This window comes from Medicago sativa, chromosome 5 (genome assembly GCF_051527215.1).
Source record: "Medicago sativa cultivar Bolivia chromosome 5, Bolivia_mono, whole genome shotgun sequence".
In the NCBI taxonomy this organism is placed as follows: Eukaryota; Viridiplantae; Streptophyta; class Magnoliopsida; order Fabales; family Fabaceae; genus Medicago; species Medicago sativa.
In genome coordinates this window covers 47,500,558-47,519,318 of record NC_140753.1, presented here as the reverse complement: position 1 = coordinate 47,519,318, position 18,761 = coordinate 47,500,558, and the positions used below count along the sequence as shown (strand labels likewise).

General features: G+C 33.5%; 1 protein-coding gene across 1 annotated transcript; it reads right to left on the bottom strand.

Annotated features, from left to right (window-relative positions):
• Positions 1 to 14,112: 14,112 nt before the first annotated feature.
• Positions 14,113 to 16,193, bottom strand: LOC146922521 (auxin response factor 17-like). The gene is made up of 2 exons (XM_085710841.1): positions 15,261 to 16,193; positions 14,113 to 14,654 (listed from the first exon to the last, which is right to left on the bottom strand). Exons 1-2 carry the CDS (start codon positions 16,191 to 16,193, stop codon positions 14,448 to 14,450), a joined length of 1,140 nt encoding a protein of 379 aa, XP_085566967.1. The 3' UTR covers positions 14,113 to 14,447.
• Between the last annotated feature and the right edge of the window lie 2,568 nt (positions 16,194 to 18,761).

Below are 18,761 nucleotides of genomic sequence, written 5' to 3'. Positions count from 1 at the left end.
CGTGATTTTCTCACAGAGAAAAGAAAAGCAATTCTGCAATGGTTTTATTGCGATGGTTGAAACAAAGAAATGTTGATTCTTTTTTTTTGATAGGCAAATAGAAAGGTTGGGTATCAGGGAGAGGTTGAAGCATCCCAACTAGGTTGGCACCCATCGACGACTCCCATCCTCTACCGCCTTCCTAATACATAATAATATTAATAGAGAGAAAAAATATGTACAAAGGAGGGGGGGACTAGGTCAATACCCTCAAACCACCAAGAAATGTTGATTCCACGATGCAATTGGAACCAAGAAACAACCTAGCCTTTTTATGAGAAAATTAATAAATTGTTTTAAATCTGGAAGGAACAAGCTATGTTTTACTTTTTTTCAAATATGTTTTACTTTTTTTTGACAAAAAATATGTTTTACTTTTCTTTTTAGGACAATATAAATAAGGGTTAAATATTTTTTGGTCCCTAAAAATATACAAATTTTTCGTTTTAATCCCTCTAAAATTTTCCTTCAACTTTTAGTCCTTATAAAATTTTCAATCACTACTTTTGGTCCGTATTTTTAAGTTAATTTTTGTATTTTTTAATGAAATTGTGCAGAAATGTATAGAATATTGTAAAATAATTTCCCAAAAAAATTATAATTTTTTAACAAAAAATAAATTAAAAATGAATTTTTAACCGTCAAAAATATTAAAATTCATATTAAATTCATGTTTGGTTAAAAAAATCTAATTTTTTTGGGAGAGATTCTTATAATATTATGAATTTTTCTGTAAAATTTTATTCAAAAATATGAATTCTACATATGAGTTTACTTTAAATGAGGGATCAAAATTGAAGATGGATAATTTTTCAGGGACTAAAAGTTGAAGAAAAATTTTAGAGGAACTAAAACAAAAAATTGACATATTTATAGGGACCAAAAAATATTTCACCCTAAATTGAAATGTTTACAAGTATGAAAGGATTAATGAAAAATCCAACCAAAAAAAAATCTTGTATTCCCTTTAAATATTGTTATAGAATTGATGTTTTTTTTTTTTTTTTGTGACGGAGGTTTAAACCCCGAACCTTGCATTAATTATGTATTGTCCCCAGCAACTGAGCTAAATTCACTACCACTATATAATTGATGATTAAAATTATATGTATAGATGTTTGTGACTTTTTAAATAGTTACAACCTTTCAAAATAAAAAAAAAAACTATGTTCGACTTTTACCAACAATAAAAAAAAAATATAAGAACAATTATTACCCTTTTCAATAACATCAACTATTAGCATTCTCAAAAGAAATTTTGTTTGTGGGTATAATTCAAATAATAATAAAAATTGAAAAAAAAAATGTTGTATTATCGGTTAGACTTTTAAATAATTATCGGTTAGACTTTTAATTTTACTAACATCAAGAATTCTTCAAGAATAAAGAGCAGTCAATCACAATGCACACTATTTGCCACAATTCAAGGATGTGTGGCTGAAAAATAGGAAGTGAACAAATAAATCATGCAATTAAAACTTGCCAGATGTGTCTTGAAAAATTCTTGATACTATTTTTCTAGAGAAATAGCATTTTCCTTTTACTAAATTGGAGGGTTTTTTCTTAAATAATGTTGGTGGGCTTTATCCTTTATTATAAAAGCTAGAGTTGACAAGCTATCATATTTAATCACTAGCTATTTTTCCCTCTTAAGCATGTATATGATCTCAGCCGTTGATGTGAATTCATTGCTAATCTAATCTCAACCGTTGATTCAAAGGCTATGTTTCAAACTACTCATTTTCTATCTCATACAGATACGTCATAATGTCCATTAAAATTGTAGTTAATGCAAATCAAATAACCATAACTCCCAACGATTACCATCTCCTACCTTTGTCATCTCCCGCTGATCAAATCACCATAACTCCTAACGTTTACCATCTTCCACCATTATCATCTCCCACCATTAGAATCTCCTACCAAAAGATATGCGTTTATCAAATTTTATCGTCTCCTAACTCTTAATGCTATCTGAAATAGAGTGATAGGAAGATATACGTTTTAAGGTGAAGTTTCCCCCAAATTTTACCACTAAGGTTAGATGTTCGTTCTTCACAGTGCATGTACAAAATCAGGTTTGTTTCATTTGATGATTTAATCCTTTTCTATTTAAATAATATGAACGGATTCCGTAAACTTATTCCGTAAACTTTTTCTGCCTAATTTCTAGGATGTCGGAGAACTGCAGTCATTCTTCGTTGCTGAATATTTCAACGAGCTACCGGAGCAATAACACTTGCTAGATGGTGATGGGAATACTCATAACGTCGTGTTCAACAAATCAGTTGGTCGGCCTTTGTTGACAGATGGTTGGAGTGAATTGCGATTGTTCTACCAGTTTAGTGGAAGTAAGATTATTGCTTTCCCGTACCTTGGTAGAAGTAGATTTCAAATCTTTGTTTTTACTCATAACATTACTCTAGCTGATTATCCACCCTATCATTCCATGAGTACGGCACCATCGTGTTATTGTACCTTTGAAGTTCCTTTCGTTGGATATGGATCGACGATATCACCGAAGGTTGTTTATTGTTTTTTTGTTGCTATTGAATTAGATATATGCTATAATAAAGGATTTTTGTATGTCATTAACAGTTTTTTTTCTTTTTTTTTAGGGACTACCTCATACTTTTGGCAAATTCCTTAGAGTGAAACATCACGATTACCTAATGTTGTACGGACCTTATGACAATATCATTCCTGTGAGACTCAAATATACAGACGACCCTATACAAATGTGATGTTCGGAAAAGGTTGGACGAGTTTTTGTGCTGCCAATGGTATTGAGGGCGGAGACGTGTTGATTTTCAAGTGCAAGTGCGTCATGGACAAAAAATATGTTATCATATCCAAGCGTTAATAAACACATGACTCGAGTTTTTTTATTAGTAATAGTTTAAGTTTTTCTTTGATGGAAAGAATAATTTAGTATGTGTTTTTTGTTAGTAATAGTTTTAGTTTTTCTTTGCATAGGTAAAAAAAGGCAAAAAAAGTACGTAATGCGGTTTATGTTATTGTCTTTCCAGTTTAGTTTGCTCTCTTTTTTCGTGCCGTAGAAGTTGCTTTTATTTTCTGTTTAGTGGCAAAAAATATATTGTATCACGCAAAAATTAATGAAATCGTTGTTGATTGCAATTGAAAACTTTTAACTTGCAGATTTTTCGAATAAGAATTGCTTTTAATAGCTGTTATGCAGTTTGCACTAATTGCTCTGCCAATTAGTGCGTATTGAATGCATTCATGACTGCAATGATGATATTAACAAAAAACTTTCTTAGAAAAATACATTTAATGAGCAATAATTGCTTTTATGTCTGCAATAAATAGGAATTACTACCAATATAATACTATAGTCATTCACATTAAAAACACGCCAGTGAATATACCTATCTATGATGAAGATGAATATGATGATGTGTGCACATAAATTCCAAAGATTGTTGTATATCTTGATTGTTGGGAAGATGCTGCTGCACTTGAAACCTGAAAAGTTTAATGGTTATGCATGTAAAACTCAAAGCGCATGGGGTTACCACACTAACCTTTAGGTTCGATTCGCCCCCATCAATAACTGTATATTGGATGCAATAAGGAATGACTAGCGAATCCCCTTCAGGATACTATCAGTTCCTTGACATGTATTGCACAACCACACCAAGCGTATCTCCTAACAATATTTTACATACTTATGGTTCCAGCAATTCACTCATGCATTAGAGAATTGATGGATGATTTAGAGTAAGAGAATGAGGGAGAATTATTTTGTTAATGCAACAAAATTCTTGTTCTATTTTTTGTTGTGTTAGGAAACATGGCATCCATGGATATAAAGAGAAAAGCTTGAAAAACTATTGTATTGATGATAGTTGAAATGATACAGTAATGGAAAAAGATAGGTACAAATGAGTCAACTATGCGACTTATATAGTAACTAAACTAGTGTCCTAACTAACTATATCATTATTCTTAATAGCCTCCCTCAAACTCAAGGTAAGAGAACTCTTAGCTTGAGTTTGGATTACAAAGTTAACACCAAACAGAGGAAATTAAAATGCAGAAGTATTTGACAACCAAAAGGATAGTAGTTGATGTGCATAAGATGACTGATACAAAGCTGCACACCACAAGAGAAGGCTTCCAATCAGACCAGACCACTTGTTTCCTCCAATAAACACATCTTACAAAATTTGCTCTTCAATACAAATATGAAGCTAGTAAGCACGTATCAGGAAACATAACTTGCAGCAAAAGCATAACCTCAACAATACTTCAAATGCATAGGAGCAAAACAAACTTCCAGCACGTATGCACAATTGTAGTAGAATCCTACTCTGTCTGCACCATATGCACAATTGTAGACAGCCAAAGAAAATGAACTGATTGCAGCCTTATCCAAATAGCAAAACAGAGAACCACTAACACATGAGTTTCTCAAAACTTCATCAAAACACATGAGTTAATCCTATAACAGAATCACGAACCACGAACCAATATGTTTTCATTGAGAACTTTCAACAAACACCTTGTCAGCAATATTCAATAAAGGCCAAAACACTAAAACACAAAGGAAGGATGATCGAATGGAGAAGAAAGGAATGAAAACGAAACCCGATCGATATCAATGAAAGTGAACCGAATCTGAAACTGAATCAAAATTAGGGTTCTAGATGAAAAACGAAAAGGAAACCCTATAAATTGGGAAATTGACGCAAACATAATTGTGATAATCACAAAACGAGATCAAAACATGAATTAGAATCAGAAATCGTACACAAAAGTAAGTAGAATTAGATTGAAAACAGAAGACACACGATGTGGTCGAATTAACCGAAAATCAAAACTAAATTGTGAAAACACAATCGAAAATCAAATTGAACATGAATTGTGAATCGCACATGAAATTAGATGAACATTGAACAAAGAAACAAAACTCGAAACCTAGAATTTAGGGGAAAATGATCAAAATGAGATCTAACCGAATTAAGAGAAAAATCGCTGTTGAGAAGACACAGAAAAAGCATCGAATCAAAGAAATTGGATGAAATTGAGATAAGGTAAAACAAATCCGATCCAGAATGACGAAAAAGAAAACAGAGAAAATTGAATGGATTTTCTCGAGAAAGTGAAGAGTGAGAAAAAAAACTAGAATAGGAAAGAAAAAGAAAATAGAGAAAATTTGATTTTCTCAAGAAAATGCAGCGGAAAATATCCTTCAAGGCGGATACCGAATGTGCTCTGATACCATGTTAGGAAACATGGCATCCATGGATATAGAGAGAAAAGCTTGAAAAACTATTGTATTGATGATAGTTGAAATGATACAAGAATGGAAAAAGATAGGTACAAATGAGTCAATTATGTGACTTATATAGTAACTAAACTAGTGTCCTAACTAACTATATCATTATTCTTAATATGTTGTGTTATTGCTGTATATCCAACTAATGCCCAAATGTCAAGCATTTATAGTGCATTATATAACTCTTCACATGAGAGAAAACACCTCTTTGACTTGAATCAATGCTATGATTCATTAAGCATCCCTTTGCTAAAGATTATGATCATATACACTTGAATCAATGCTATGGTTCATTAAGCACCCTTTTGCCAAAGGTTATAACAATATACACTTGAATCAATGTCATGATTCATTATCTATAATAAATAATAATGTTCCAATGTATATGAATGGTTCCCATGGAGAGTTACAACTCTTGGTGAAGAGTTACAACTCGGAAATTACTTAGCTTACATGTAACTTTGTTGCAATCCTGGTTGTTAATTTAAAGGATCTTTTCTCCCCTCGTACAGCTTATTCGGGAGACAACTATTCAATGTGTTGTTGCATTGTCTGAGCGTGCCCGTGTGTGTATCGATCAATTGAATAGAAACAATGCTTTGAGTTGCATTCATTCTCACACCTGTTTCATTTTCCAATCTGTGCTAATTTCTCAATGATTTGAATAGACATTTTCATAAATATTATGCATACTATTAAGCTCTTTGTATTTTCATTTTTGGAAACATTTAATTTCCTATTGATTATTCTTCATACTATTTACGTTGAAAATATTAGGAACCCCTTCTGCAAGCAATATCAAAGTGTCTTGATGGTACAAATAGTTCTGTTCACAGTGGAGCTGTCAAATGTCGGCAAGCATGGTTAGTATTTCAGATTTTTCATGAAACTTTATCATTCTCTGTGTTGCAGTTAACTTTTATGTTTTCTTTTTTTGTTAGTTTTAATTCAAGTTTTAGTCACTTTGTTTTAGTTTGCAATAAGCCAGTTTGCAATTTACGGTTTGAAATGGCCCATTTACGTTTTTTTATGCCTATTTCCGGTTTGACTTTTAACCATTTACGGTTTGGTTTTAGTTTGTTACAATTGGAAAACTACTTGTTTTTCAAGTAACCCTTTTGTATATAAACCTTTGTATAGTGTGATTCAATACAATGAATACAATCATAATTTCACAAACTCTATTCTTTCTTTCTTCTCACTCTCTCTCAAAATCACTCAAAACCAAAAACCCTAACAAACTCCAAAACTGCTTCTGTTTTGTGTTGCTTGGTGTTCAAGCTTCCATTGCTGCGCTAACAAATTGGCATCAAGAGCCTGTGGTTTTGTTCTAAGGGGTTAAACAAGATCTTCAATCACACATTTTGTAGGAAGAAACTCTGAAGGAATCACCATGAACGGTAGCAGCAGTTTCAATACGCATCTTCCAATTCTTGAAGCACATAATTGGGAAAGATGAAGTGCAGTGATGAAGAACCTGTTTGGAGCACAAGATTTGCTTGAAATTGTGCATAATGGTGTAGCTGATTTAGCAGCGAATGCAACAAAAGTGCAAAGGAACGCACACAGAGATCTGAAGAAGAAAGATTGCAAGGCTCTGTTCTTGATTCAACAAGTCTTGATGAAGCCAACTTTGAAAGAATCTCAAAAATTGATAGTTCCAAGGAAGCTTGGGAGATTCTTTCAAAGTACCATGAAGGTGATGATAAGGTAAAGTTGATTAAGCTTCAATCACTGAGGAGGAAATTTGAGTTGATGCAGATGGATGATGATCAGAAAATTTCTGAATACATCTCCAAACTCATCAATCTTGTGAATCAGATGAAGGCTTGTGGAGAAGCCATGACAGATCAACAGATTGTTGAGAAGATCATGAGGACTTTATCTCCAAGATTTGATTTCATTGTGGTGGCAATTCAAGAATCAAAATATGTTAAGACATTGAAGATTGAGGAGTTGCAGAGTTCTTTAGAAGCTTATGAATTGATGGTTTCAGAAAGGAGCAGTGAAAGATCAATTCAACAAGCCCTGCAAGTTCAAACTATCAAGAAGGATGAAAATGATAGAAAGAATTCCAAGAAAGGGAGGAAAAACCCTAAGGGAGGAAATGGATCTAAAGGCAAGAACAATGGATCTGAAAAAGGTGAATCTTCAAAGGAAGGAAATTCTAATCAGAAGAAGAAAACTGATAAGAAGAAGATTCAATGCTTCAAATGTGAGAAATTTGGGCACTATGCTTCAGAGTGTTGGTCTGGTAAAGGAAAGAAATCAAAGAATGATGAAGAGGAAGCAAAAATTGCACAAGATGATTCAGATTCAGAGTCATTATTCATGATGGTTACAACAACCAGTAATGAGAGCTGCAATTCAGAAAGTTGGTTCTTAGATACTGGTTGTTCTAATCACATGACTGGTAACAAGACATGGTTAAGACAAGTGGATCCTGGAAGGAATACAAAAGTGAAACTTGCAGATCATAGAGTCTTGGTTGCAGAAGGAATGGGGAATATTGCCATTGAAGGAAAGAATGGAAAAATGGCAATAATTGAAGAATTTCTTTATGTCCCTAGAATGCAGTGCAATTTACTGAGTGTTGGTCAATTCATTCAGAAAGGATACTCAGTAGTTATGAAGGACAACATCTTCAAGCTGTTTGATAAAAATCAAAGGTTAGTATTGAAGACTCCTCTCGCAAAGAATAGAACTTTTCAGACCAATATGAAAGTTGTGGAACTGAATTGCTTATCAGCTATGGTGAAAGATTAAGATAGCTAGCTATGGCATTATAGATATGGGCAGCTCAATTTTAGAGGTCTTAATCAATTGGTTGATAAAGAAATGATATTTGGTGTACCTAAAATTGAGATTCCAAACACAGTGTGTGATACTTGTATGTTGGGCAAGCAACCTAGAAATGCATTCAGTTCAAGTATGGCTAGTAGATCAAAGGAACTGCTCAATGTTGTGTATTCAGATGTGTGTGGTCCTTTAAAGGTTCCTTCATTAGGGGCAACAAATACTTCATCAGTTTTATTGATGAGTTCAGCAGAAAAAACTGGTTATATCTGATCAAGGCCAAAAGTGAAGCATTTGAAATGTTTCAGAAGTTTAAAATCTTGGTAGAAAAGAAAAGTGGAAAGTCTATTAAGCTTTTAAGAACTGATGGTGGTGGAGAGTATACCTCAAAAGTGTTTGAGAAGTTTTGTGAAGACAATGGTATTGTGCATGATGTCACTGCTCCATACACTCCACAACATAATGGTTTGGCTGAGAGAAGGAATAGAAGCCTACTTGACATGACCAGAAGTATGCTCAAGTTGAAGAAGATGCCTAACACTTTTTGGGGTGAAGCAGTAAGAACTGCAGCTTACATCTTGAACAGATGCCCCACTAAGAAACTTGATCAAATTCCTAAGGAAATCTGGACTGGTTGCAAGCAGTCAGCAAAACACTTAAGAGTGTTTGGTTCATTATGCTATATGCATATCTCTGATGCAAAGAGAAGAAAGCTGGGGGACAAGAGTGAGCCTATGATATTGGTTGGTTATCATGAAACAGGTGCATACAAGTTATATCATCCTCTAAATCATTCAATAATGATTAGTAGAGATGTTAAAATCTGTGAAAATGAAGCATGGGATTGGAACAAGAAAGAGAAGAGTTCCAGTCACACAGTTCCCACAGTAATTGTAGAAGATGATCAAGTTGAACAAGTTCAACTTGATACTGAAGTTCAACCTGAAGTGCAAGTTGAAGAAAATCCAGTCATTAGAACTTCAGCTAGACAGAGATTTGCTTCAACTAGATTAGCTGGACATGAAGTCACTCCAGATAATTTAGTTAATGAAGATGGGGAATTTATGCATTTTGCACTGTTAGTAGATGCAGAACCAATCAATTTTGAAGTAGCATTAAGTAAAGATGTGTGGAAGAATGAAATGATTGAAGAGTTGAATTCAATCAACAGAAACAACACATGGGAACTGACTGAACTGCCTGCAAGCAAGAAACCAATAGATGTGAAGTGGATTTTCAAGTTAAAACTGAAGCCAAATGGTGAAGTAGCCAAGCACAAAGCAAGATTAGTGGCTAGGGGATTCATGCAGAAGGCTGGTATGGACTACTTTGAAGTGTATGCTCCAGTAGCAAGAGTAGAGACTGTGAGATTGATAGTTGCCATAGCTTGTGGCAGGAACTGGCCAATGCATCATTTGGATGTAAAATCTGCTTTTCTAAATGGTCCCTTAGATGAAGAAGTGTATGTGACACAGCCACCAGGTTTCAAAATCAAAGGGAAGGAGAATATGGTGTATAGATTACACAAAGCTCTCTATGGATTGAAACAGGCACCAAGAGCTTGGAACAAGAGAATTGACAGTTTTCTTGTGCAGCAAAAATTTGTCAAATGCAAGTCTGAATATGGTGTTTATGTGAAGAAAGGAACTGAAGGTAATCAACTACTCATTTGTCTATATGTTGATAACTTGATAGTGACTGGTAGTGATGTGAATGAGATAGAAGCATTCAAAACTCAGATGATGAATGAGTTTGAAATGTCAGATTTAGTAAAATTGATATATTTTCTAGGCATGGAATTTACTGAAGTTGAAGAAGGTCTGGTGATGCATCAAAGGAAACATGCATCTGATATATTGAAAAGGTTCAATATGATTGACTGCAATCCATCATCATCACCTGCTGAGACAAATGTAAAGCTGGTAATGAATGAAGATGAAGAACTGGTGGATCCTACTTTGTTCAAATAAATTGTACGTTCATTGAGGTATCTATGCAATAGTAGGCCTGATATTGCATATGCAGTTGGTATAGTCAGTAGATTCATGCGTGAGCCAAGAGTATCTCATCTGCTAGCAGCCAAAAGGGTAATGAGATACATCAAAGGAACACTGCAGTATGGTATTCTATTTCCTAAGTGTTTGAATGAAAGTTCTATGGAACTGATAGCATATTCTGATGCTGACTGGTGTGGAGACAAGCAGGATAGGAAGAGCACTTCAGGATAACTATTCAAGTTTTTAAATGCTCCAATTTCATGGTGTGCTAAGAAGCAACCAATTGTAGCATTGTCAACCTGTGAATCTGAGTAGATTGCAGGATGTATGGCAACATGTTAGGCAGTTTGGCTTGAAAATGTGCTCAAGGAGATGGAGATAGAGGTTAGCAGACCTATAGCATTGTTCATAGAAAACAAAATCTGCTATAAGCTTGGCAAGAAACCCAGTGCTGCATGGGAGAAGCAAGCATATAGAGGCTAAGTTTCATTTTCTGAGGGAGCAAGTAAACAAAGGTGCTTTACAGATTGTCCACTGCTCCACTGAGCTGCAGCTTGTAGACATATTCATAAAAGCTTTGAAGGTTGACAGATTCATCAAGCTCAGAAGTTTGATTGGAATGAAGGAAGTGGAAACTTGAATTAAGGGAGGATGTTAGTTTTAATTCAAGTTTTAGTCACTTTGTTTTACTTTGTTTTAGTTTGCAATAAGCCAGTTTGCAATTTACGGTTTGAAATGGCCCATTTACGTTTTTTTATGCCTATTTCCGGTTTGACTTTTAACCATTTACGGTTTGGTTTTAGTTTGTTACAGTTGGAAAACTACTTGTTTTTCAAGTAACCCTTTTGTATATAAACCTTTGTATAGTGTGATTCAATACAATGAATACAATCATAATTTCACAAACTCTATTCTTTCTTTCGTCTCACTCTCTCTCAAAATCACTCAAAACCAAAAACCCTAACAAACTCCAAAACTGCTTCTGTTTTGTGTTGCTTGGTGTTCAAGCTTCCATTGCTGCGCTAACATCTTTAACTTATATTTGCATAACCATTTGACAGGGCGTCAATTGCATCATCATTCAGGAATCGTTGATTCTGAAGTTTAGAACCAGCTTCTCAGTCCCAACATTATGTTATCAACTTTGTGTTTTTTTAGTAGATGTTATCAACTTTGTTTTATTAGTAATGAATATACCTGAAAAAATATTACTCAATTCTAGTTAGACATTACTATCACATAACAGAATGCACTTTATTATATGGACAAGCTGCTACAAGACGTACGTACGTATCGTGAAGATTCTCCAACATGTTGCACCAGAAACTGAGAGACCTGTATTAACATCTAAAAACTTCTTAAAATATCAAGTTGTTTTAAATAGTTTTTGTTGAGAATTATCTTTGAAAGATATTTTTTTTAGTGATCTTCGTTATAACAAACATCCAAAACAGCTTATTCTTCTCTTAAAAATCTTTACATTAAGGACTGTTATGACTGAGATCAGCTGACTGTGGCCATAGAGAGTTTGAAGTTTGGTATATCATTAGCAGTTTTAATTTCTGGACCACATGTGGCTCCTATACTATTGTTGCGGATGAGTTTGCAACGGCATCAACCCGCAATTGTGCCATGATTATAAATAACAATGAAACACCTATCGCAAAACCACAACGTAGTGGGAACAAACAACACCTACATTTGACCGTAACAGACCATATAGTACTTGCACAATTTTTTTTTTGTACAATTTCACATATTTATTGTTACGAGCCTTTGCACATGTCATGTCGGACACTCCACCGATCCTTATGCTGAATGTAGTTAAAATGGTGGTTTGAGAAATTTTAAACTATTAGCAATTACTTAGCTTACATGTATCGTAACTGTTTGTCTATTGATATTTTTTCTTCACTTGTAAATGTTGCAGCTCATACAAGTTCTTTTGGATAGCTTTTATACTGCGACTCTATTTATTTTTTCTTTCTAGTTTTGTTTTATAATTTCCTTGCGTGAAAGAAACTGAGCCATTAGAACGGAAAGTTACAAGTTATTACAGATTCTCACAAAGTACTAGCATGTTTCAAAAGAGTTACAAGTTATTCTAGTATATTTTTTGTTATTTGAAAATACTAGTATGTTTTCCTTGCTAGCACAGTTGACACTTTATGTAATTCTGTTTGTGTTTTCACAAAGTATTAGCATGCTCGTCATAGTTGTATTGGAATGAAGATGACAATCATGTAAGTTTTGGCAAGAATAAAGAATGGCAGAGAAATATATCTTGTATGTTCCGTTGCTAGTTTGATCTGGGATGTTGACAGAAAAAAAATGTTAATTACGATTGCGGCAGTATTTAACTTATCCTTTTTTAAGGATGTAATTGTTGAGAATTTGAAGCTTTCATACTACAATTTTATTTACTTTTTCTTTCTAGTTTCGTTTTGTATTTTCCTAGTGCGAAAAAAATGGAGCCATTAGAACAGATTTTTTAGAAGTTAGTACAGAATTTCACAAAGTACTAGCATTTACTATTGCATCTTTGATACTTTATGTAAATTCTGTTTGTGTCTTCACAAAGTATTAGCATGCTACCCATAGTTGTTTTGGGATGAATATGATGACAAACATCTAAGAAAGAATCACCTGTAAATATTGAGAATGCAGGACACGAAACAGTTATTGAGAATGCACATATTATCATCAGCTGTTTAATTAAGCTTTGTGAACTACTCTCATAAGAATCACATGTCATGTCGGACACTCCACTGATTTACTTATTTTTGGCTGTAACTTAGACATTACAAAAACTTGTCTTAATTAAAAGAGAAGCTGCTTCAAAAGAGTTAAGGTTTCTCAAACTTATTAGGTCCTGGTTGTTTAAAGATCTATTTCTCCCCTTGTTCAGCTTATTCGGGAGACGACTATTCAATGTCTTGTTGCATTATCTGAGCTTCCCCGTGTGTGTATCGATCCTTTGAATAGACACAATGCTTTGAGTTGCATTCATTCTCAGAGTTGATTCACTTTCCAATCTGTGCTAATTTCTCAATGCTTTGAATAAACATTTTCATAAATATTATGCATATTAATAAGCTCTTTGTATTTTCATTTTTGGAAATATTTATCTAATAGAATTATATAGTACTTGCACAATTTATTTTTCTAATGGAATCGATATTTTAAAGAAATGGGGGGATATTTTATAGCAACCATAAGCTAAAAACACACATGTACCAGATCCATTTGAGGCTGAAAAACTAGGAGTTGAGTCAAATCAATCTAATTCACATGTACCTACAGTTGAAGTTGAACTTGAAGTGGATGAAAGGTATGAAAAGAATTTGGTTTACATAGAAAGTCAAGAGCCTGACTCGATTCCTTTGAATGAAGTAATTAATTCTTCTGAATTACGGGATGAAACGATGACCCAAACAACATATAGTCACCTTACAATTGCCACCTGACTTTCTATTTAGCATTCAATTTTATATTATTAGCTAACATAGTTAACTCCTAATCAATGGCCAAAGACTCTTTGTGTATCTTGAAAACGCTTTTTCAATATGACATTAAGCTCCGAAACTAGAATTATATTGTGTTATGGATCTCATTTCAAGTTTATATCACTAGCTAGAATCTGATATTCATTTGTATCAATAGCTAGAGTCTGATCTCAAAGTATGACACTTGAAAATAACTAACTAGCAATCATTTTCCACCAATCACTAAAAGTTAGATACAATTAGAAATTTCAGAATCATATGGATACCTTAATTTGCATTCAATTCATTCACTAAAATTACGGCTCTGATTTAAATTTCATGTTCAAACTGAGTTGCTAAACTCACTTAGATTTGTATTTGCGTAAATTGTGAGTGGAAGGCACAAGCTGGTAACAAAGGTATTTATGCAAGCAGAAAGTAAGGACTTAAGGGATAAAAACCAAACCAAGCAAACTGAAATAACAAACAAAGGGAGTGCAACAGAATTATTGATCTAATAAGTAATCTCTTATGGATGTACACGCACGCAGACATGCAACACTTTTCATTTGTATCTACACAACAGAATTGCATCAGTATACTCACTCTAAAATTTGAAAAGAAAAATAATGCTTGTAAGTAAAAACAATGAAGTCAGACACAACTTTTACAGAAGTTAAACTAATTTTCACTGAGTTCCTAATTGTGACTGCATACCAATATTGCACAGATATGCCAATGAAGATACCTCACTTGGTGCTTGGCTCATTGGACCTATTTATGGTTATGAAGCAACGAGTCAGCACCTCTAGGACTACCAAGGTTTGGCTACGCGTCAGGCAAAGTACCACTCGACCCTGCAATTGAATGTAGAATTTGTTGGGGGGATGAACTCTCAGCAAGTCTAGGAGCTTTTGTTGAGGTGAGATTGACAGTGGAGGAGGAAGTCGAAGGTGCAGGTATGTTGGAAACTTCAACCTGCCAAGGATTGACTAGGTTTGGATTCTGCGGGATATTAGGTCCATCCCAGTTAACCTATGATAAAAAGATAAAAAATGGTAAGAGTCAATATCGATCATTTGAAATATATGATAAATTATATATAGTATATGTGTATTTTGACATCAATTAATATCATGAGCTAAAATAAAGATCCTACTTAGAAGGTTCTTAAACTTGCATATCAATTAAGTTCGAGACTTAATGTGGTATGGTAACACAACACTCATAACAAAGCACAATGTCCGGACTAACTGGCTTCAAGTGAATCATCCCCTTATCTATGACTACAATACGTCCGGACTAACTGTTTGCAGTCAAAAAGCCAGCTCCATTCTTCGTTTAATGTTATTCGGTTTGATGACAATTGTGCATCCTTTATTTTATATGTAATTGCAAAACCACTCGGAGATAGCTATACATAACAGAAAATTATGGTTACAAAATATAATTACAATTGGAAATTATCCTATAAAGAACAAAGATATACATAGCAGCAATTTTAGTATACGATCCATGATCTAATTATAGTTTCAGTTTCAACATCTAATTAATCATGTATCAACTATAACACTAATATTTATCAAACAAATAATCTAATTATGTATTTGGTAAAAACTGTAAACATTATGAAATATGTACCTGAAGAATGTTCCAATTAGGGGAATTCGAAGAAGGATTAGACACATTGGAGATTGTTCCCAGGGACTGATCATTCTTCAAAAGAAGCTTCACTCTCATCCCAGAATTCCAAACAATCTTCATAGCGTCATCAACAGTCTTAGCATCCACCACAAAATCAGACCAATTATGACTTGGATAATACACAACTTCAAACGCTTTGTTCGCTTCCGCCAATTCCGCAGCTTCCAAAACCGCCAACTCGGTTAACTTCTCCCTCTTCCAGCCTCCCTCTTCACCCTCCTTCTTTATGTGCCGGCGTATTCCAACAGATAACTCTCCCGCAGAGTTTTTCATGAAAACAATGGAATCGTCGGCGACGAGTTTCTTGTCGTCCCTAAAACCAGTCCAGCCAGTAGAGAAACGGTGTCTATCAGGATTCTTGCGAAAGGTATAGTTGAACCTCCAGACTTGGCCTTGAACATCGGTGAGAAAAAGCTCCTGAGACGGCATTGGATTGTTAAAATTTGGAAAGATCAACCGCGCGCATTCACGAGGTACAAAGAATATATTATTAGAATCAGATTGTGTAAGAGTCTTGACGTAGGAAACAAGATTGTTTCCATCTTCGTCGGGAACCACAGGAGGAGCTGGTTCTTGGACTTGGACACCACCGTCAATTGTTACCGGAGTGAGGATGAGTTTGGCGAAAACTTCATCGGTGTGAGGATCCGCAAGAAGATCAACCGCTGAGATGATGCAGAGATAGGATGAAGAATGAAGATCATGAAGAAAGGAGACTGTCTGAGGTAGTGGGGAAGGACATGCATGTTCCAAGTGACCTTTTGGAAAATAGTAAACGACTGAGTTCAGCTTTGGAATCTTGACGCCGGGGCCGGCGCATGTCTGCCAAATTTTGCCTTCGACAACGCGTGGCTGAGGCGGCAGAGACATGGTGGAGTGATTACAAGAATTAGTTATGGAAAGAGAAAGAGAAAGAAAGGAGTGAGCGCGAATACAAAAACTGTTGGGTGTATGAAAGAGTGAAGAAACAGAGCGCCAAAACCATATATTCTTTGCTTCCTGTTATTTCTTTTATAGTATGATTTTCCTATTAATTTTTTGTTTTTTTTACTCAAACTTTCTATTTAATTAAATAGTATTAATAAAGGGTATAGTTGCCAAGTTTCCTGTGAAGCCAAATGGTTGTAAGGTCACACTTCAACTTTGAGGTACACATTTCGAGACCGGCACCAAGAGAAAGGGTATAGTTGGAAAAGAGTAATGAATGCATCTAGAAATTTGTAGATAGTTTTATTCTTTGGGACAAATATTTTTTATCGTATGGCATAGGGCTGGGAACACGCCAGGCCGCCCGACAGGGGCTTGCGGTTTATCCTATTTAAAGTCTAGCTTGACCCAACTAGTTTAATAACAAGGTCAGATCTTTTTATAAAGTCTATTTAGTTAAATAGGTCGGGTGTGGTTATGGTGCATAAGGAGATCCTTATGCACCGTGCATAATTCTTTCTACACCCAACATAATTGCTTTCTACACCAAGTAAGTCCACTATAAAATCTATTTATTTGTGGGCATAATAAAGCCCCATATTATAATTTTTTTCTTAACAATTTATTTATGCAAATTATTCAAAATAGTTTATTTATGCAAAACAACTTATTAGAATGATTTTTTAAAAACCGCTTATTCAAAACAACTTATTTATGCAAAACGACTTATTTCGATCTCATTTTAAAAAACAACTTATTCAAAATAGCTTATTTATGCAAAACAACTTATTCGAAACAACTTATTAGGATCACTTTTTTAAAACCGCTTATTCAAAACGACTTATTTATGCAAAAAAGCTTATTTGTGCAAAACGACTTATTCAAAATAGCTTATTTATACAAAACAGACTTATTCGATTTCATTTTAAAAAACAACTTATTCAAAACAACTTATTTATGCAAAACAACATATTTATGCAAAACAACTTATTCAAAACTCTTATTTATGCAAAAGCAGCTTATTCGAAACAACTTATTTGTACAAAATAGCTTATTTGTGCAAAACAACTTATTCAAAACAACTTATTTATACAAAACAACTTATTTGTTCAAAAAGCTTATTCAAAACAACTTATTTATACAAAATAGCTTATTTGTGCAAAACAACTTATTCAAAATAGCTTATTTATGCAAAACGACTTATTCGAAACAACTTATTTATACAAAATAGCTTATTTGTGCAAAACGGCTTATTCAAAACAACTTATTTATAAAAAACGGCTTATTTGTGCAAAACGGCTTATTCAAAATGGCTTATTTATACAAAACGGCTTATTCGATTTCATTTTAAAAAACAACTTATTCAAAACAACATATTTATGCAAAACAACTTATTCAAAACGGCTTATTTATGTAAAACGGCTTATTCGAAACAACTTATTTATACAAAATAGCTTATTTGTGCAAAACGGCTTATTCAAAACAACTTATTTATACAAAACGGCTTATTTGTGCAAAACGGCTTATTCAAAACAACTTATTTATACAAAACGGCTTATTTGTGCAAAACAACTTATTCAAAACGGCTTATTTATGCAAAACGGCTTATTCGAAACAACTTATTTATACAAAATAGCTTATTTGTGCAAAATAGCTTATTCAAAACAACTTATTTATACAAAACGAGTTATTTGTGCAAAACGGCTTATTCAAAACGGCTTATTTATACAAAACGGCTTATTCCAATTTCATTTTAAAAAACAACTTATTCAAAACAACTTATTTATGCAAAACAACATATTTATGCAAAACAACTTATTCAAAACGAGTTTATTTATGCAAAACAAATTATTCGAAACAACTTATTTATACAAAATAGCTTATTTGTGCAAAAAGCTTATTCAAAACAACTTATTTATACAAAATAGCTTATTTGTGCAAAACGGCTTATTCAAAACGGCTTATTTATACAAAACAGCCTTATTCGAAACAACTTATTTATACAAAATAACTTATTTGTGCAAAACAACTTATTCAAAACAACTTATTTATACAAAATAAGTTGTTTTGAATAAGCTTTTATGAGTTAGAGAGAGAAATGAGTATGGATTATGAGTTTCTTTCTTTGGAACTTTGTTTAACATGTTATACAATTTGAAATTATTATTGAAACCATAATTATGGTTTAATGGTTTTGATAATCATGTATGCGAAACCAAGATAATTATGTAATGGTTTTGAATAATTATTAAGATGTTATACACTTTGCAATTATTACTCGAAACCATAATTATGGTTTAATGGTTTTGATAATCATGTATGTGAAACCAAGATAAATGTGTAATGATTTTTAATGAAATTATTATTGTTAGATGGTTTTGAATAATGATTAAGATGTTATACACTTGAAATTATTAGAAACCATAATTATGGTTTAATGGTTTTGATAGTCTTCTATGAGAAACCAAAATAATTGTCTAATGGTTTTGCTATGGCTATGGTTTTGTGAGT

Bases quoted from the DNA above. Each gene is read 5' to 3' on its own strand.
- LOC146922521 (XM_085710841.1), bottom strand. From the start codon at position 16,193: ATGTCTCTGCCGCCTCAGCCACGCGTTGTCGAAGGCAAAATTTGGCAG. The intron at 14,655-15,260 runs GTACATATTTCA...TTTTTATCATAG, and splicing joins CTAATTGGAACATTCTTCAG to GTTAACTGGGATGGACCTAA.